The sequence below is a fragment of the Podarcis pityusensis genome, assembly GCF_964106645.2.
Source record: "Podarcis pityusensis genome assembly, chromosome: 14".
In the NCBI taxonomy this organism is placed as follows: Eukaryota; Metazoa; Chordata; class Lepidosauria; order Squamata; family Lacertidae; genus Podarcis; species Podarcis pityusensis.
Genome location: NC_138039.1, coordinates 11,163,465 through 11,185,302, shown reverse-complemented (window position 1 = coordinate 11,185,302; position 21,838 = coordinate 11,163,465). Strand labels below are relative to the sequence as shown.

Below are 21,838 nucleotides of genomic sequence, written 5' to 3'. Positions count from 1 at the left end.
AATTCTAAAATAACACGACAGGAGATTGAACAAGCCATTCAGAACATGCAACTCGGCAAATCTCCAGGGCCAGATGGGCTGACCTCCAAGTACTATAAGACATTAAAAGACTATTTGATACAACCTTTGTTTTATTTTATAAATATTTTTTATTGCTTTTTTTCCAAATAGAAATACAAAGTCAGGTATACAAATAATTAACAGAAAAGAAAAAGAAAAAGAAAAAAGTCATCCTTTCAAAGCATTTTTTCATAACCAACCGGACTTCCCCACGTCTCCCTCACCGTGCGTTCTTTACAATAAAATTTTTCAGCAAATTATAACCTTATTTCGTACATTCTTTTGTTCTTTCAAATACTTGTGGTTTACGTTTAAAATACTTATTTTCAATTTACACTAATAACATATATAATATTATTTTAAACATTAGTCCTTTCCTTAATATAACTTAGTTTCCCATACCTTAATCTTATTGCTGGAGCTGAATTTCCCTAATCATGCGAATTCTTAACATTCATATAACTTATAAAATTTTTGTAAATAATCTTTAAATTTTTTCCAATCCTCCTCTATTGCTTCTTCTCCCAAATCTCGGATCCTGGCAGTCATCTCGGCCAATTCCATGTAGTCCATCAATTGCGTCTGCCACTCTTCCAGTGTGGGTAAATCTTGGGCCTTCCAGTATTTTGCGATAAGAATCCTTGCTGCTGTAGTTGCATACATAAAAAAGGTTCTATCCTTCTTTAACACCTTCTGGCCGACAATGCCCAGTAGAAAGGCCTCTGGTTTCTTGGGAAAGGTGTACTTAAACACCTTCTTTAACTCATTATATATCATTTCCCAGAAGGCCTTCACTTTTGGACAAGTCCACCAGAGGTGAAAGAATGTCCCTTCAGCCTCCTTACATTTCCAACATTTATTATCAGACAAGTGATATATCTTAGCAAGCTTGACTGGGGTCATGTACCACCTGTATATCATTTTCATAATATTCTCTTTCAAGGCATTACATGCCGTGAATTTCATACCAGTGGTCCATAACCTTTCCCAGTCCTCAAACATAATGTTGTACCCAATGTCCTGGGCCCATTTTATCATGGCTGATTTGACTGTCTCATCCTGAGTGTTCCATTTAAGCAGCAAGTTATACATTCTCGAAAGTACCTTGGTCTTTGGTTCCAACAATTCTGTCTCTAGTTTCGATTTTTCCACCTGGAAACCTATTTTTTTGTCCAACTTAAAAACCTCTTGAATTTGAGCGTAGTGAAGCCAATTTTGCACCTTATTCCTTAATTTTTCATAACTCTGCAGTCTCCAAGTTTCTCCTACTTTTTCTATAATTTCCCCATATTTCGGCCAACCAACCTCCATATTAGGTTTTTTCCGGGCCTTGGCCTCTGCTGGTGAAAGCCACCTCGGAGTCTTACCTTCTAATAAGTCCTTGTATTTATCCAGACCATAAATATTGATTTTCTAACAATATGATTTTTGAACATTTTATGAACCTTTACCTTGTCGTACCACAAATATGCATGCCAACCAAAAGCATTATCAAACCCTTCCAGATCTAGGACATCAGTGTTCTCAAGTAATAACCAATCTTTCATCCAGCAGAAGGCCGCAGCTTCATAATATAATCTCAGGTCCGGCAGGGCAAACCCCCCTCTTTCTTTCGAATCAGTTAATATTTTAAACTTTATCCGGGGCTTTTTGCCCTGCCAAACAAACTTGGATATATCCTTCTGCCACTTTCCAAAACATTCCACTCTGTCCACAATCTGTAGGGTCTGAAACAAAAATAACATTTTCGGCAATACATTCATCTTTATAGCTGCAATTCGGCCCAACAAGGAAAGTTTCAATCTTGACCAGATTTCCAAATCTTTTTTGATTTCCAACCAGCATTTTTCATAATTGTCTTTAAATAAATTCAAATTTTTAGCTGACAAGTGAACCCCTAGGTATTTCACTTTTTTTACCACACTTAGTTCTGTTTCCTTCTGAAACCCATCTATTTCTGAAGATGTCAAGTTTTTCCCCAAAACCTTGGTTTTTTGCTTATTCAACTTAAATCCCGCCACCCGACCAAACTCATAAATCAGTTCTAATACTCTTTTTGTACTAGATTCTGGCTCCTGTAATGTTAAAACCAAATCATCTGCAATATTTGATACAACCTTTGATGGAGGTCAGCAATGAAATTATGGAGGGGAAGAGGGCACCGGAGTCGTGGAAGGAAGCGTTTATCACATTAATACCAAAGTCGGAAGCTGAAAAGACACAACTTAAGAACTACCGTCCCATCTCCCTTCTAAATGTGGATTACAAAATATTTGCAGACATTTTGGCAAGTAGATTTAAAAAAGTTTTAAATGAAGTAATCCATAAGGACCAGGCTGGCTTTCTCCCAGGTAGACATTTGTTTGCTAATACAAGGAACATTATTGACATTTTGGAACTTTTGCAAACAGATATAAATACAAAAGCAGTTTTAATTTTTATAGATGCGGAGAAGGCCTTTGACAATATTTCTTGGAAATTTATGATGGGAAATTTAAAAGAGATGGGAGTGGGACGGGGTTTTGAGAATGGGATTGAGGCGATATATTCAGAACAGAAAGCTAAATTGATAGTTAATAATGTGGTTACAGAAGAGTTCAAAATTGAAAAAGGGACACGACAAGGTTGCCCTATCTCCCCTTTGTTATTCATTTCGGTTCTGGAAGTGCTATTGAACATGATTAGAGGGGATCGGTTGGTGGAAGGAATTCAGGTCGGACAGAAACAATACAAATTAAAAGCTTTTGCAGATGACCTGGTTTTGACCCTGCAGAAGCCAGAGCCTAGTACGAAAAGAGTATTACAACTGATTAATGACTTTGGTCGGGTGGCTAGATTTAAATTAAATAAACAGAAAACTAAGGTTTTGGGAAAAAAATTGACTGATACAGAGTCAGAACGGTTTCAGAATGAGACGGAACTTAATGTGGTTAAAAAAGTAAAATACCTAGGGGTAAACATAACAGCAAAAAACCTAAGTCTATTTAAGGATAATTATGAAAAATGCTGGGTAGAAATTGAGACTTAGATAGTTGGTCAAAATTGAAACTTTCTTTGTTAGGCCGAATTGCTGCTATCAAGATGAATGTATTGCCAAGGATGTTGTTTTTATTTCAAACACTTCAGGTTTTGGACAAGACGGAGTGCTTTCAGAAGTGGCAGAGAGATATTTCTAAGTTTGCCTGGCAGGGCAAAAAGCCCAGAATTAAGTTTAAGATATTAACTGATGCAAAACAAAGAGGGGGCTTTGCCCTGCCAGATTTAAAGTTGTATTATGAAGCCGCAGCGTTCTGCTGGCTAAGAGACTGGCTACTTCTTGAAGACACTGATGTGTTGGATTTGGAAGGGTTTAACAATGCTTTTGGATGGCATGCATATTTGTGGTATGACAAGGTTAAAGCAAATAAGGCCTTTAAGAACCATATTGTCAGAAAATCACTGTTTAATGTCTGGACAAAATATAAAGACTTGCTGGAAAATAAAACCCCAAGGTGGCTTTCACCTTTGGAAGCTAAGGCCCGAAAAAGACCCAATATGGAGGCCAAATGGCCAAAATATTGGGAAATTCTAGAAAAAGATGGAGACAATTGGAAACTGCAGAGTTTGGAGAAAATGAAGGATAAAGTGCGAGACTGGTTACATTACGCTCAGATTAAAGAAGTTTTTAAAAATGACAAGAAATTAGGGTTCCAGGTGGAGAAATCGAAAATAGGAACAGAATTGTTAGAACCTAAGAGTAAGGTACTTTCAAGGATGTATAACTTGCTGTTAAAATGGAACACACAAGACGAAATGGTTAAATCGGCTATGATAAGGTGGGCGCAGGACATTGGGCATAACATTATGTTTGAGGACTGGGAAAGGTTGTGGAGTACTGGATTGAAATTTACTGCATGTAACGCTTTGAAAGAAAATGTAATGAAAATGATATATAGATGGTATATGACCCCAGTCAAACTTGCAAAAATTTACCACCTGACTGACAATAAGTGTTGGAAATGTAAAGAGTGTGAAGGAACATTCTTCCACCTCTGGTGGACTTGCCCTAAAGTGAAGGCGTTCTGGGAAATGATTTATAATGAACTGAAAAAGGTATTTAAATATACCTTCACTAAGAAACCAGAGGCCTTTCTTTTGGGTATTGTCGGCCAAGGGGTGGTAAAGAAGGACCAGACATTTTTTATGTATGCAACAACAGCAGCAAGGATACTACTCGCAAAGCATTGGAAAGCTCAAGATCTACCCACACTGGAAGAATGGCAGATGCAACTGATAGACTACATGGAACTGGCCGAGATGACCGGCAGAATTCGAGACCTGGGAGAAGAGAGGACTGAGGAGGATTGGAAGAAATTTAAGAACTATTTACAAAAACATTGCAATTTGAGTGAATGCTAAACAGGATGCTAGATCAATATAACTGAGCACCACTAAACTTAGATGACTTTAAGAAAATAAGTGAGATTGAGAAAATATAACTCTTTTTGAGAAGTAGAAGATTATGAAGCATAGAAGGGATATAAGAATGCAAATAAGATAATAAATTGCTGACAAAATGCTATAACGATGAAAGTGGGAGCGGGAGATGTGAGGAAGTCCAAAGAAAATGTGAAATTATGTTAAGATATATGTTACATTGTTTATTATGTTTATTTCTATTCTAAAACCCAATAAACCTCTATAAAAAAAAAAAAAGACAATCTGAATTTCAGCTTGTGAATCAGTGAGGGCAGTCTAGTAGAGGAAAAAGTTAACATAATTTTTTGGCTTTGATTTGTGGTACTCAAGAGTTCAGTCTTAACGAGGTCGATCTCTGTAAGTCCCATGCCAAGTAAGTCTGATAAATGTCGTTTGGAACGCTGGGCACCTTTCCAGCTAGGAGTTTGATCTGGCCTTCCACAAATTGTCATGCAGATCTTTTTTGGTTGGAAAATTAAATAAGAAGAGTTTGTTTTAAGAGCCTCTGCACGTTCTATGTTGAGCTTAGGGGTCTGCTCTTGTCGCCAATTTCCTTTGGTACGATGGTGGTCTGTTGATGCCTGCTTGTTATTAACTGATAAACTGTGGACCTCTTTGGATAACTGGGTTATTTGAGAGGCAATACCTCTAATTTGCTGGAAGATATGCTCAACCGTTCTTGCAATTAGAGTTAATTGGGTGCTCTCCCTACTTGTTATTCCTTCCTCTCTGAGGAGCACAGGATCAGCTTGCCCCATTGCTGGATCCAGTTCCACGCTCTCACCTTGAATACTCTCCCCACACTCACATCATCTTCAAGAGGAGAAAACCGGTTTTTTGTTGGAACTGTAAAAGCAGATTTGTTAAAAAAGTCCTCTATTTTAGATTGTTTGGGAACCGGTGAGAGAGCTACATCCTCTGGGTCCCTGTGGCGTTTACTAGCAGGCATAGCGTCACCGTGGGGAGTAAACAAGGAGAGGTTTCCCCAACCAAAAAAGAGAGAAAAGAATAGAAAGTGCTCAGTTTGTTCAGTTTGTTCAATTTAAGAGCTTCTCTGTGTGGAGGCTGCCAGGAGTTTCAGGAACAAGGTATAGAAGGGAGTTGGCGGTTAATAGCTAGCAGCTGGCGGCCTGCCCAGGATGCTTCACAGAACTTGCCCAGGATGTCTCCCACATCATTGACAAGAAGGTGCTGCCAGAATCTCGGTAAGTTAAAAAGTAGAGAAGTAAAAAAAGGAAAAACTACTTCCCTGGGTGGCAGTCAACGCCAACTACAGTCCTGTTATCAGCGGGAGTCCAAGATGGCGACGGCTTGGCAGGCAGGCTTCGAGTAGTAGTATCTCCTGTATTAGTAGTAGTAGTAGTAGTATCTCCTGGGTCATCTTAATCTCCGGGGTCATTTTCACTGTGCTTTGCTGGACATTTCCCCAACTCCACAATACCCATTTTGGGGGGTGTAGTGACCAGAAGTATATGCCCTGTTCCCAACGCAGTCACCCCAAAGATTTGTATAACAGCATTATGAAAGCCGCAGTTTTACTTGCAATTCCTAATAATCCCTAGCAGGGAATACGCCTTTTTCACAATTTCCTTTTCCTTCGCAATGGAGCAAACATTATGTCTCTCCCAGCTTCTGGTTCTCATGAGCGGCATCGGTGAAGGATGTGACAAACGGCATTTTAAAGACAGCGTGATAATGGTGATTTATATTAGCAAAGATAAGATATTCAGATATTCAGTGGAGCAAAAAGGTGTGCAGGGGTGTGCGAGAGATTCTTTGTATTATCTTATGCAAATAGGGGCTGCATCCTGCACCCATTCCACAGATGATGGGGTCGTCAGTGCACAGATATGTGCCTGTGGGACATTGGTACATCTTATTTATTTTCAAAACAATATCAGATAGGCTAAAGAGGTCCTTCCTAATTAACTGGGCAGCAGAATTTTTTTGGGGTGGGAAGATGGTATTAATGGAAGTGCTGAGGAAAAACCCCAGCAGCTATTGATGGTAAGGTATTGCAGAAGGTTGGACTAGACCAGGGTCAGCAACCTTTTTCAGCAGTGGGCTGGTCCACTGTCCTTCAGACCATGTGGTGGGCCGGACTCTATTTTTTTTGGGGGGGGGGGAATGAACGAATTCCTGTGCCCCACAAATAACCCAGAGATGCATTTTAAATAAAAGGACACATTCTACTCTTGTAAAAACACGCTGATTCCCGGTCCGTCCGCGGACCGGATTTAGAAGGCGATTGGGCCACATCCGGCCCATGGGCCTTAGGTTGCCTACCCCTGGACTAGACAATCCTTGGCAGGCCACAGGTTCTCCACCCCTGGGATGCATTAATGTATGAATATGACAAACCCATTCACAAAGTCATATACAGTGGTACCTTGGGTTACATATGCTTCAAGTTACATACGCTTCAGGTTACAGACTCTGCTAACCCAGAAATAGTGCTTCAGCTTAAGAACTTTGCTTCAGGATGAGAACAGAAATCGTGTGGTGGCAGCAGGAGGCCCCATTAGCTAAAGTGGTGCTTCAGGTTAAGAACAGTTTCAGGTTAAGAACCGACCTCCGGAACGAATTAAGTACCTAACCTGAGGTACCACTGTAATGAGGCAGAGAGCCAGGGTAAATGTATTAGGCTGCAGGCTCAACCGCAGCTCCAATTCCAGTTTGGTTTTCAACCGAGGAGCTTTCACGTCAAAATAACAGCTGCCTGCAGAGCTGCCCTCTCTTCCTCAAAAGAAGCCCATGTTTGTTTACTTTGCAATTAAAGTATTTCAGAATTGGTTTAGCCTTGTGTTTGACTTTCCATGGACTGCAGTAAAATGTGTGTGCATGTGTTTGTACGTGTGTGTGTGTGCGCGCACACACATTTGCATTCCGTACTTTCCCGCAAGACACCATTACAATACATTGGTTTGTACCAAATGAAAAATGTAAAAATCTTGCTGATGTGCTTGGTATCACTAAGGGTCATTCCGGATGGTACTCTGTGCCCCTTTCAAACCTGCAACAGCTACAGCTAAGTGGTGGAGAGCAATAAACCAAAGGAGACTGGGCTGCAGGGTTGTCTGAGAGAGAAAGCTGGAAACTTGAACGTGAGAAGCTCCACACACAGAGAGAGACAGAGAGAGGTTTAGTTCTGTGCTGCTCTGCACTGGACTTTGGGGGAGCAAGATCTGTTGGGAGGATAATGCTGTTAGTCTCCGCCTCCCATGCTCATATAGAAATAGAACCATATGTTCCAAAGACTCCATAGTCTCACTTAGCTTCATTCCAAAGAAACAGAACCCTGGCTAAGTGCGGGAACCTTTGGAGAAAGACTCTCATCACTCGGGGGTCAGGGTGGCATGTAACAACAGCAGCACTAAGGGATATTGCTTTACCAAAACATGAATGTAAGGAGAAATTGGAACAAAAAGGATTGCGAATTTTCAGTAAACATATGGATGTGTTTCTCTTTCTCTTTTGCATTTTTTAAATTTTCTTTTTTCTTTTGACAAGGTAATAATCATAAATAAAGAAGAATTAAAATGTGCACCCCACCACTGAGACCGTTCCATTGTAACTATCCAACCTCCCAATATTTCAACACCTCTTGCAATGGATTGACCCCTTTCCGTTTTAACAGTACGAATTCTACAAACACTTTCCATATCTCCTCACAATCATTTCTCCTGCACATTCCCCGTCTTACCTTAATGGCACATGTTAATTTATCATTAATAGCTATATCCCACACCTCTTTATACTGGTCTTCCATTTTATACTCTCCTTGCCCCTTCTACTTCCTAGCTATCATAATCCGTGCAGCTGTCAATAAATTTGTGAGCAAGTGGATGTGTTTTAATTTGTTGGAAGCTACCCAGAGTGGCTTGGGCAACCCAGTCAGATGGGTGACATATTTACTATTATTATTATTATTATTATTATTATTATTATTATTACCACTACTACATATAGCTGACAAATGAAGAACCAGAAGTTCTCTTTTCCTTTTCCTTTATTTCTCTTTCTCTTTCTTTTTTTTCTTTTCTCATCATCTGTTTTCCCCTTTTCTCTTTCTGGTGTGTGTTTTTGTTTAGATTAGCTTTTTTGTCTTGATAAAAATATATCTGACATTAATCTCTCTTCCAAATTTTAATAAAATCTTTTTTTTAAAAAATTATATGGATGTGGGGGGAAATCAGTAACTGAGAGAAACCCAAACCGACAAATTTACCCATTCCTAGCAGCAGTGTGGGGGAGGGGGGGTGCAAGGATCCTGCTCCAACTCCTGTCAGCCCTAGATGATGGGAGTTGTAGTCCCGTAGAATCTGGAGGACCACTGCTTCCCCATCCCTGGACTAGAGAAGATCCTGCTTGGTTTTGCAAGGAGAGCTGCCTATAAACCTGTTCTGTTATCCACACTGGTACAGAGTTTGAATCTGTAGTTAACTTGAGAAAAGAGCGATGGCAAGTTAAAAACAAGAAGAAAACAAAACTGATTCTTGATTTAATAATTCCTTTCATCCTTTTATTATACTTCACAGTACAAAGGGCTTTATTTTTTTGACAACACTGGCTCAGAATTAGCTTAATTAATCACACCCTTGATTCCCCATTCCTCTTCTGATCACAGAAGCCGCAAGAAAACGCTAGTTAGCATTATTTACCACCACCTACAGTTTATAAACAGGGGAGCACCTTGTACTTTCAGGACTTAAGTCGTGCTGGGTGCTGTACACAGGTAAGTACAAAAGGCCTATCTAGCATCACAAACTGACCGCAGGGCAGATAAAACCCACTGTTGAGGTCCTGCTTGCTTTAATTCAGTTAACATTGTATGCAAAGCTCAGCAGTAGAACACATGCTTCGCGTGCAGAAGGTTCCAGGCTCAGACATCGGCATTTCTAGGCATGGTAGGAATAGACCCTTGTTAGAAACGCTGGGTAGACCACACTGAGCTACATTGGCCAATGGTCACAACTGGTTTTTAAGGCAGCTTAAAGAGATTTTTGACAGTGGGCTCAGGAGGTGGCAGGCTCTTCTTTGGACGTGTTCAAGCACAGAAGCATAGGGACCTGCCTTCTGCTGAGTCAAACCAGTATTGTCTACACTGACTGGCAGAGGCTTTCCAAGGAACCTGGGACCACCTGCGTTCCAAGCTACCCCAGAGATTGAATGGGCATCTGTCAAGGATGCTGCTGTGGTATCCTACAAAATAGATCCTCCATCGAGCAGGGGGGGAAAGCAAATGACCCCCAAAGGTCCTTCCAACTCCATGTTTCTATGGATGGAAGATCCTGTAAGTGAAACTTATAAGTGAACAGTGTTCTGTCTGACCTGTTTTGTCCACACTGACAGGAAGCAGCTCTCTGCAGTCTCAGGCATCCCAACATCATTCTCACTCGACATCTTTTTAAACTGGGGTTGGATCTGGGCCCTTAGCTCCTCTCTGGGCTGGGCCTCTTGCATTCATCCTGGACTTCTTTTTCTTTTCTTTTTTGGCAGGACAAAAGGGATTTCATTTCAGTTTTTAAAAAGTTCACCATAGGAACAAGTCTCTTTATTTTTGACTGGCAGAATCCGAGACCAGGGAGAAGAGTTGGTGGAAGAAGATTGGAAGAAATTTAAAGACTATCTACAGAAATATTGCAAAGTTAATGAATGTTAGAATGATGTTAGAATGAAGTTAGGTGGTTTAAGCAGTAATGCTATAAAGGTGTATGTAAAAATAGATTGATAACAGGTGAAAATTTAAAGTTATAGTATATTAAGTTAAAGAATTAAGAGAAAATAAAGAGGGAAAGAAATTGCTGAATTAACTAATTGAATTGGAATACAAAAAAGGGAGGTATGAGGAGGTCAGGGAAACAAGGATATGAATGTAAGGCATGGAAAGATTGATCTATTTTTTAAAGTGTTTTTTATTCTTTTATTCTGTATTTTGTATTTTGTGTTTTTCTTGTATTTTTACTTCTGTCTTTTGTTTTTGCTTTTCTTGTTTTTATGTAATTCTTTTTTTCTGAAATTTTAATAAATATCTTTCTTTTTTTTTTTAAAAAAAAGTCTCTTTATTTTTAAGAAAAAGGAAGATGTCCCCAAAACGGTTGAAAACTAAGCAAATACGACTATGAGCTAAAAGCTGGCTTAGGGAGAGAGAGATGGGCCAAAGGAACAGGTGTATACAACACAGGGAAATATAGATTTTAAAAATACGCAGTCTAATGCAGCTTCCGTGCACTTATTCCTAGCACGATAAAACAACTGGAAGGTGGTAGCTTTGCCTTCACTGGAAGTTTTTATACAGCCATCTGTCTGGGATTTCTTAAGCTGTGATTCTCGCACTGTAGAGGGTTGGACTAGATGAACGCTGGAGTCCCTTCAAACCCTACAATTCTATGCTACTGTGAACTGCAACCTCAAATGTCCACTGCACAAACAGTTCCTAACCTGATACAGCCGCTTCTCTTGTATTTACACCGGATTTGGGTCTTTGCTATTGTTTCCAGGACAGATGGATAGGCTCAAAGTTCTGGATGTGCCTAAGGCATTTAGAAAACACTCCCTCTAAGGGCAAACTCAGTTAGTGGCTGCAGGTGAAAATACTGCCAAAACAGAACCACAGAGGTAAAAACGATGCCACCAAATGTTCGTGTGTCGGCATGCTCAGAAGGTTTGCTGAAATGCAAATAAAAAATTAAAAAAATCCAGCCCCAAACCCCTGAATGGGACCACCTCCCATCACCCCAAAAATTATACTCCAATGAGGGCTGAGTATGTTCAAAAGCTGCAGAATTTTAGTTAGAAAAGAAAACAAAGAAAATCTATGAATGAAGGTGGCGGCGAGTGCCATTGCCTTCTGGAGGAGAACAGGAGAGCTTTTGTCTTGCAATGTGTTTGGTCGCAGAACCCACTTGTCCATTGCAGAATCCAGCCTCAGAATTGTTCGGTGTGAATTCACAGGTCTTTTCAAACAAACAAAGGGGCTCAAACACAGCCTTCCCTAAATCCTTTCGCCACGCTGTTGGTTGACCCTTTTGGGGCTTACCCGGGGAACAGGAAACACAACCAGCGAAGACCCTTGTCTACCCTCTAGCTGCCTTGCCTGAAGCTGTGGATCTGGGTGGAATACTTCTGCAGCTGCCCCGCGGGATCGTCGTCTTCCCCGCAGTGCTGCTGGTAGTGTTCGTACAGTTTGGACCTGCTCCCCGCACCGGGGGCCTCGGCAGCAGGGATGTGCCCGTTGGACATCCGGAGAATGGTCGAGGTGAGAGACTTAATATAGTTCTTGGCCAAGGTGAGGGTCTCGATTTTGGAGAGCTTGTTCTCCGCCCTCACATGGGGGATGACCTCCCGCAAGGCCTGGAAGGCAGCGTTGAGCTTGTGCATGCGCTGCCTCTCCCGCTCGTTGCTCTCCAGCCTCCGCAAGCGCCTGTCTTTGCTCCCTCCCCAAGGCAGTTTCGCGGGCCTGGAAGGGCTCTTCTGGCCCTCATTGTTCCTCTTCTCTTTGCGCCGCAAGCATTTCCCGAGTTCCTCCCCGCCAGGGGCTGGCTCTTGACGCAAGGCGTCTTCGGGGATTGCGTGCCGACGTTTCGCACCTTTGCTTTTGGCCTTCATCGTCGGCGCGACGCCAGGAAACCGGCTCCCAGATCTTTTGCGTTTATTTCCTTGTGGAAGATGTTCCTGGCACCAACCAAAGGGCTGTTTGACAAAGAAGACACTAAATTAGTTGCCGACAGAGCCGGAAAATGCATTCTCATCAGATGTCACGCAACAGGGGTCTGTCTGGTTTATAAATTCAGCATATAGAGGCAGTGGAGTCCTGAGTTTGGTGGAAAGGATTGTCACTTCAGGCTGCAAGGGTGGATCTGACTTTTGGAATGTAAAAACGTGGGTGGGTAGGCTGCATTTATTGCATACCTGTTTTGTTGTTATATGCAGGCAACTCTCTACTTGTGCCTGACTGCACACATGCATGGCGCAGGGAACCTGGAAATGGCACGAAAGAGCTGGAAAGTCTGTAGCTCATGGACAGACCCTCCCCAGAGCCTGAGGAGGATGACCTCTTTGGGCTCCAGGGAGGGTCTCCTCACAAGCTGGAGGCACAGCAGGACTTAGCTGAGGCTGCTCAGCCTCCCTGCCTAACAGCTGACACGTGGGGTAGCACAGCAGCTGCCGCTTTCCTGCGCATCAGCTGAGAAGCCTCAACAAAGGCCTGTTGAGCCTCCAGCTTGCAAGGAGACCCTCCCTGGAGCATGAAGATGTTCTCTTCAGGCTCTGGAGTCTCCTTGTGAGCCATGAGGGCATAGGTGCCAACTCCCTGAGGCCCTGGGCGCCCAAGCACCCACAAAATTCCCCATAAAGGTGCCGGGCACCCACAAATTTTCGTGCCAGGGCCATGCAGACTGCATGGCACCCACAGCCCCAGGCACCCACAATCACTGGGCCATGCTGCCACTCCTGTGTGAGGGTGTCTACAGGGTGCTCCCCACTTATATGCATTTCAGTTATATGTAGGGGCCTGGAACGTAACCCCCAGATAAGTGGGGAGTCACATGTGTGTGTTTGTGTGTTTGCACATTCCTTTTGTATTATTTGTTTATATAAACCGGTATGCGTAAAAAAAATATAAAAGCCAATTTACAATAATAACACATAAAACTGTGCAGTTTAAATCAGAAATCAGCACACTATTGCGGGAAGGTGTATTCTTAATTGCCTAAACAGGCCTGAAGGAACTGAGAAGTTTTCAGCAAGTGCTTAAAACAGAAGGCGCCTGCTGAACCTCTCTTGGCACAGCATTCCACTGGCCTGGGAGAAGGACATGAAAAGACTCACATCCTCGTTATTGTTAAATGTGGAAGTGATATATATTTTGTAATGTTTTGCTGCTGCTGTGACCCACTTTGAGCTAAACTTGGTTGTTGGAAAAGCAGGATGCAAATATTAAACGCAAAGCTAGAAAACTAATAAAAGCAGGGAGAGGGAGCTGGGATAGAATGTCCCCCCAGTATACTTTGTATTTTGATTTGGAAGGGATTTCTTGCATGGAGTATTAAAAATGGCAACCTCCCCCTTCTAGCTCTCTTGCCTGCTTGGGAGCAGTACCTTCAATGCTCTTGTAACTGTGTCTCCCAGCCCTTGAAAGCCAGGACAACGAAGAGCTGGGAAAGCCCAGGTGAAGAAAGCTGTTTCATACTAATAAAATAGCAGACCCTGAACCGTCTATCCCACCTCCAGACAGACAATAGATGCAGAGCCAATGTTTATCTTTCTCATCTGCACCCGCCATTCCTCAAAGGGAGCTCAGGCAACACACTTAGGCTCATCCTATTTATCCCACTCACAACTCTGCAGAGTAAATGAGGCTGCAAAATACCCAATTGCCCAAAAACCACCCAGTGAGCTTCAAGGTCAAGCAGAGAGCTGGACCACATTTGCACCTCCAAATCTCTCGCCACTCTCACCCAGGGATGGAGAAGCCTGTGGATGCTCTAGGCATCTCTGGACTGCAACTCCCTTCATCCCCGACTGTTAGCCATGCTTGTGGGGGCTGATGGGAGTTGGAGTGCAAGAACACCCGGGGGGGGGGGGCAACCAGTTCCCTCCCATCCCTGCCATAAAGAACCCCCAGCTGAGATGGGAAAATCTGATAATGGCCGATTTCCATTGTGAAGAAGGATTAGCACCAGAATCTCCCTCTGCCTGGGTGTAAATTGCAATAGCAGAAAAATGCAAGTAGCAGATCAGCATTTCAGAATTCTAATTCAACACCTGGACAGGGGAAGAGTCTACTGGATCAGGCCAATGGCCCATCTAGTCCAGCATCCTGCCCTCCCAGTGGCCAACCAGATGCCTGCAAGCTGGATGTGAGCACCAGATCACTCGCCCTTCTTGCGGTTTCCAGCAGCTGGTATTCAGAAGCATGACTGCCTCTGACTGACTACTGGAAGCTGAAAAGCTCAAATTCAACGTTTTGCAGACTTTCTTGAGTAATCTGGAGACAGAAAAAGATTACTGACTTTCTAGATCAGGGATGGGGAACCCGTGGCCCTGTAGATGTGGTTGGAGCTCCACCAGCCTCAGCAAGCATGGCCAACAGCCAGGAACGATGGGACAATGTCCAACAACTTCTGGAGGGATGTGGGTTTCTGTGTCTAGATCCAATTCTATTTCTTTGATACTAACGGCATCCATAAAAGTGGTGGATTGGTAGAGCTAGATGGTTGAGCTCATAATTTCTAGAAGCAATGGAGCCATCAAGTTATTATGACCCAAGCCTGGTCTCTGGAAACATTTGCTACATATGAATCCATGTTGGAGAGAATGGTCTTCACCACTGAACAACAGCCAACACCAAGCAGCTATATTTGAGAGGAGGGCTGTAGCTAAGCTGTAGAACATCTGCCCCACATGCGGAAGGTCCCAGGTTCAAACCCGGTCATCTCCAGGTAAGGCTGCGAGAGACTCCCTGTCTGAACACCTAGAAAACCACTGCCAGTCAGAGTAGACAACAGTGAGTTGGATGGCTCTGACTTGGTATTAAGGCAGATTCCTATTAACCAAACAGTTGTGTATTCAAGGTGAGGTTTTTGGGCAAGGAGGTCAACTCAGACCATGCTCAATCTCTTTGAGAGGCAAAATACCATTAAGGGGGGGGGGGACTAAGCAATGTTTTTCTATACAGAGCAGAGCAATTAAACCATTTGACCCAGCAGAGTTTGATTAAATACTAGCAGCAACAAAAACAAAGCAGGCAAGTTCATATGCTGTCCACTTCCTAAGTCCTCAAAGGTGAGCAGACGGCTGCAGGAAGCATCCAACCCCAGCTATCCAAGGATAGGAGAGCTGCCCATACTGTTCCAATGTTGCCTTTAACTTAGGGTCCGCTGCCCCTCTCCTCCAAACTTTATTCTTTATCTCCAAACAGCACCATAAAATCATAGAACTGTCGGGTTGGAAGGGACAACAAGGGTCATCTAGCCCAACCCGCTGCAATGCAGGAACGTGGGACTTGAACCCAGAACCCTGAGATGAAGAGTCTCATGCTGTACTGACTGAGCCATTCTGGGGTGGTACCTCGATAATATATAACACGTGAGCACAGCAAATACTCAAGCATTTATTAAGTACATTCAACAGGCAATTGCACTGGGCTGCAGTTCCCTGCTAAGCGCACATGGTACGGCAGAACAAGGCGCAGGGAGTCCGCTGGGCATGTCTCCTGCCCTCTCTCCCCTCTTTAGGAAGCTGCCTTACGCCACATGAGAACAAAGGCTCCATTGAACTCAGTACTGTCTACACTGACTAGCAGTGAGTCTCCAAAGTTTCAGACTGGGGACATTCTTCAACATACTTGGAGATGCTGGGGAATTAAACTATTGGCCTTCTACATGCAGAGCAGGTGTCCTAGCACTGAGCCCTTCTCCGTGCTAGCAGTACTCTCTTTTCATGACTTAGGTCCCCATATGCATTGTACATGCCAAGCAGCATCAGACCACTTTACAAGGGTCCCCCAAATAATCCTGGGGGAAATTGAGTTGTTAAGGGTTGTTAGGAAACCCCCATTCGCCTCGCGGAAATACAGTTCTCAGAGTGGCTTAAGAATCATTGCCTCTTCCCAGGGAACTCTGGGAAATACAGCTCTGCGAGGTTACTAGGGCTCTCTGAACAACACTCGGCACCTTTAAACTACAGTTCCCAGGATTCTTTGCAGGAAGCCATGATTATTTAAAGTGGTATGGTGCTGCTTTAAATGAATCATGTACAGTGGTACCTTGGGTTAAGAACTTTTTATTCTGGAGGTCCGTTCTTAACCTGAAACTGTTCTTAACCTGAAGCACCACTTTAGCTAATGGGGCCTCCCGCTGCTGCGGCGGCGCTGCTGCACGATTTCTGTTCTTATCCTGAAGCAAAGTTCTTAACCTGAGGTACTATTGCTGGATTAGCGGAGTCTGTAACCTGAAGCGTCTGTAACTTGAGGTACCACTGTAGATGGGGCCTTACGCTGTCGCATCTGCATCCCCAAAGATCTCCAGCAAAAAGCTACATACTCAAGAGCTTCCTCTTTCTCACTATTCTGTTCACAGTCCACTTCCCCCTCCCCAAGGAGCCAAAGGGCCACATGCATAGATCTCCCCTCCATATCTTCATGTCATCACAACAACCTTGTGAGGTAGGCTAGCCTGAGAGACAGGTCAGGCTTCTAGGCGATTTTGGTCCCAAACTCTTAATTAGCTACACCACACACTGAGCCCTGTCAAAGTTAGGACCAGTAAAAGATGTTCCTGATCCAGAACGAGACCCATTCTAAAAGAAGAATGGATTTTTTAAAATGCCATGTTTTGCACTGATAGTTTTAAGAGCATGTGTGTGATCAACCCCCCTTGATTGCTCTCCTGTTCAGATTCCAGTCTTTCCACCAGGATTTTCGATTGTGAGTGGTTCTGAATAAAATATAAAATATGGGGCGGATACCTACCCAGCAATGGGGCAGATGACGGCAGCAGCATCCTTAACTCCAAGCTGGTGTGGTCAGTGAGCAAGGTGCTCACATGCAGGAGAGCAAGTGCTTTGAATTCCTCAGCCTCCTGCAGACTGCTTACCGGGGCTAGGACACGTCACTTTAATGAACAAGCAGGTGAGAGAGGAGGAGTTTGGCTCGGTCATGTCTTTTGCAAATAAGCCAAGAGGTGTGTGTGGCAGTTGTGAAATTATAAGAGTGTTTCGCCATGTGGCTGAAGCTAAGCAAGGATTATGCAGTGTGGGCAGGGATCGCAGAAGCAACATGGGCAACCCCCCTCTATTTGCTGCACAAGAGAGAGTGGGCAGCGGAAAGGGGAGGCTGGTGGCCTCACAGCCATGAAATGCGTTGTTGTTTCTCAGCCAGCCAAGTGAAGCAATCGGGGGTAGGTCGGCCTGACACACACCATAGTAAAGGTAAAGGGACCCCTGACCATTAGGTCCAGTCAAGGCCGATTCTGGGGTTGCAGCGCTCATCTCGCTTTATTGGCCGAGGGAGCTGGTGTACAGCTTCCGGGTCATGTGGCCAGCATGACTAAGCCGCTTCTGGCGAACCAGAGCAGCACACGGAAACGCCGTTTACCTTCCCGCCGAAGCGGTACCTATTTATCTACTTGCACTCTGACGTACTTTCGAACTGCTAAGTTGGCAGGAGCAGGGACCGAGAAACGGGAGCTCACCCCGTTGTGGGGATTCAAACTGCTGACCTTCTGATTGGCAAGTCCTAGGCTCTGTGGTTTAACCCACAGCACCACCCGCGTCCCCTCCAAATGTGCAACTAGTTGAGCTCAAATGCTCAACTCCGACACAAGCAATCCGTGCCAGAGTCCTGGAGAAAAAGCAACCGCAGCAGAAGTGACCCACAGAAGCAGTTAAGTGTTTGCCACCACAGCAATGGCATCAGTCCTGAGCGAGAGCAGCTATGGCAAACCCAAGGGACACAACACAGCCAGGAGAAAGAGGAAAAAGCAGGTGTGTGGCATGCCATTTGTACTAGGGCCAGTCCTCAAAACTTGTCAATCCTGTTGCTGATATCTGGTTGTGCTCCCTTCACCATGATCAAATGCCATAATTGAAGAACCTGTTCTATTCACCCTAGCAAGCTGTCAACGTCTGTGCCACCCCCCAACCTTGAGGACTGGTTAACGGTACTTTGTAAAACAACTTAATCCTAAAATCTCCTGCATCAACAGATTTTTTAAAAAGTGAAAAAAGATGTGGCATCATTATTGTAACAATCACCCCACTTCACATATACCCAAAGGCAAGGAGGAACCATAGCTCATTGGTGAAAGCTTCACGTTGCCTCAGGTAAGGTGGCACAGTACGAAATGAAGATGGGACACCAGGATTTATAAATATATACCTTTATTTTTATTTTGCATATTAAATAAGGTTCTTTAAATTACAAGCAGTCTTGAATCACACTATGCATGATCAATGTACAGTAGAAATATTACAGTTTTAAAATTTACACAATTTAAAGACAAATTCGACCTGAAATTTCATTGACTAGAATATTGCCATAAACCTCATACCTGTATTAAATTTCCAATAGGAAAACCTCTCCCCTATGATTTTGTAACATAAATTTCCTCATTTACAAATAGAGTAAAACATTGTATATACACACAGATACCATTTACCATTAGGTGACAGCTACCACTGTGCAAGATCAGACGATTTATTAAATGGAACCAAACATCTTAAACTCATTCAAGTTTCATTTGAAAATAAAAACAAAAACCGGGCTGGTGGTACTGAACACTTTCTCCTCTCTTCTGTCCTCTCATCTTAACAATTTGCCCTTAAAGACTTGATTATTATTTTTAAAGAAAGGTTATTTTATACAACTTAAAGCTGAATTTATTTATTTTTATTTTTTACACTCCATTCTTATTTTTAAGGCTATTTCTTATAAGGCTAATAAGTTTCCAATTCCACCTTCCAATCTAAATAGCCATTTTACCCGCAATGCAATTTTAAACTGAGTGCATAATTGTGTTTACCCCCTGCCAAAAAAACCTTCCTAACTAAGCTGTCTCCCTCTCAAAAAAAGACAAAAGGATCAGAATTGCATATAAATCAATCTAAAATACTGATTTTTAAAAAGTAGGCATGAATGGCTCTTATTAGTGCTTCATTAAGTGGTGTTTTTTTTTAAAAAAAGAATCCATTCATTTCCAATAAAAGCGGTGGCTTTCCCCTTCTCACTTGTGCACAGAACTTGGAAAATTATTTATCAATTAAAACTCCCTTCATTTTGAATTGCTGCATTGCAAATGTTACTTTACAGGGGTGGGATGTAGGTGAGGGAACGTATGACGTACTGAGTTGTATCGAAAGATAACCCAACTCAAGAGTATACATCCATTGGAATGAATGAATTTGACTGACTTTCAGTGGGTCTACTCTGAGTACAAGTGGCTTTGGATACCACCATCCATCTTTCAGCCTGAGCCTCTTTGAACTGCTACACTACCCTGGCCATTATGAGAAGTCCAGCTCCAATTTACAAAACACATGCACGCCCCACGGCCCCTGCAGGGCAACAGCAAGAGCACAGCTGCACTCGTGCAATTGTGGTGCTGCTGCTCCTGGTTCCAGGGCTTCTTAACAACCCCGCAAAATTTAGTGTTAAATAAGCTATTGCTAACGCCTTGCTCTGTTCCCCAAGTGACTCTTCCTCCTCACCTTGGAGCAGCAAAGACGAGAGACCCCTTCAACAGCCAAAACTTTCTGGCTGGGCTCTGGTGCCTTCAGAAGAAACACAGGAGGAGAACTTTACAACATAAAGTTTCTTCCTAGCAATTCGTCCTTAAAACTGGGGTGTGGGTCAGGGTGGAATTGCTTGCTAAAAGATTTAACATGCAGCTGTTTAAAATGTACAGGCGATCTACTGGGGGGCAGAGGGGAAGGGGAGAGAAGCAGGAACCCTAAACACATGCAGCAGCAGCAGCAGCCAAAGTTGGGATAAGATTCCCTCGTGTTAATTCTTGGATTTGCACATCTGGTCCTAAAGTCACTATCCTCCTTTAAAAACACAGGCTTTTAAGTCTGAAGGAAACCTACAACCCCCCCACCCCACCCCACCCTGCTGCCCCCTTGAAGAGAACTGTTACTCCAAACCATCACAACGAATGCTAACCTGCTCAAATCTTGCAAGACACACAACTGTCGTCTGGGTAACTAAGGTGCAAAAAAGGACACAGAAGTCAGCTTGTGAACCATGCAGTAAAGAAACCTCTACATGGTCAAAAAGGTATAAATTTGGTCTTCAAGTGACGTGTTAGGGCTACTAGCCTGGATTTGTGTGTGTGTGTGTGTGTGTGTGTGTGAGAGAGAGAGCTTTAAAATACACTCGTTTTAAGAGCTTTTTGTTAGTTACAGGTGCCTCACAATATCGTTTTGCCCACTACGAGAGAGTTTTGTGTTCATGGGATCTACTCTGAAATTCTGCCTTGCTAATGACACAAATGCACTCTGGGTTCTCACCACAGAGTGGAAGAACAAGCGTCAGAGATAGCGAGTTTGCATTTCATATGGCCAAAGCAACAAATGTGTGTTAGGTTCCATCACAGTCTGTGGAGATTAGTATTTTTTAAAGCCTCCCTCATGATTAGTGCCAGCCGTATGAATCCATTCCAGGAAGTGTTTTCTAATGCCTGTCCCACCCCACCCCCGACAGCCCTGAAGCCACTCAATGCACCCGATGTTAGGCTTGTGGTTGGCTGCATTTCCAAACTGTGTGACTTCCCAGTGTGAATTCCAATCCAGGACTAAGCAAGCCAATTTCTATCTGCAGCATGAGACTCTGGAGTGCCGATTCTTTGGCAAAAGGGGGCAGGAAGATGCCTCAGGCACCCAGAAAAAACACAGTCATGAGGAATGCACACAAGTGAGATTAGGGTATTCATAATTTTCACACTTAAAAAAATATTATTGGTTAAAAGCAAAGAATACTACCAATGCACCCCTTTATTCCATAAACCAGGGGTGGCTAAGCTGTTCTTCTCCTGAGGCTGTAGGGCTACGACTCCCATCATCCCTAACCACTGGCTATGCTGGCTGGGGCTGATGGGAGTTGGAGTCCAACAGCATCTAGAGAGCCACAGCTTATCTCCTTGCCATAAACTAAGTCTGAAGTCATAAACTACAAAGTTAGGGGGCCTATACTTTCTGCTGCACAATTCCATATGTTGTTGAAAACTCAGTAGGGCAGGTTCACTTTTGTGTTTCCTTGCTTTTAATTTTATTGCATTAAGAAAAAGCAGAAAGAGGGGGGAAAACAATCTAATCCGACTTTAAAAATCTCCCTACTTGACTCAGGCCTGTCCAAGAGAGGAACAACCATTCCAAATAGACCCAAGGTTGTAATGTGTATTTTGAAAATTAATTCAGTGCACATTAAAATTTGCTCTTCCAAGAACAAACATTGCGGGATACTCCAAGCAGACATTTCTCCAAGCTTTAGAGAAAAGTTGGCACATGAGATCATGTTGCGGGCAAATGCTTGAAGCAATACATGTCTCAAGCTGTTCTATTAATTTTTCTTTAGACATGAGTTCCTTGTGTAATGGGGGAGTCCATAACTCACAATTTTAATGCACTTCAATTTCTGCCCTCCACAGGGCTCATGAGAACCAGCCTGGCTGAAGGAGAACGGCAAAGGAAAGCCCTCAATACTTTCATACATTCTTTGATGAGAAGGTTTAAAAGCTACCAATTTTCATGCCATTTACAGATGTCCTCAGACCTGAAGCAGAAAGAAACCTGTGCAGGTCAGCTGGATAGCTTAATTTTTAAA

At 43.2% G+C, this 21,838-nt stretch overlaps 1 protein-coding gene across 1 annotated transcript; it reads right to left on the bottom strand.

The window, feature by feature from the left end:
• Window positions 1–10,553: 10,553 nt before the first annotated feature.
• On the bottom strand, window positions 10,554–17,411 carry BHLHA15 (basic helix-loop-helix family member a15). The gene is made up of 2 exons (XM_080981303.1): window positions 16,991–17,411; window positions 10,554–12,210 (listed from the first exon to the last, which is right to left on the bottom strand). Exon 2 carries the CDS (start codon window positions 12,124–12,126, stop codon window positions 11,602–11,604), a length of 525 nt encoding a protein of 174 aa, XP_080837429.1. The 5' UTR covers window positions 12,127–12,210; window positions 16,991–17,411; the 3' UTR covers window positions 10,554–11,601.
• Between the last annotated feature and the right edge of the window lie 4,427 nt (window positions 17,412–21,838).

Coding starts and splice junctions, on each gene's coding strand:
- BHLHA15 (XM_080981303.1), bottom strand. CDS start 12,126: ATGAAGGCCAAAAGCAAAGGTGCGAAACGTCGGCACGCAATCCCCGAA.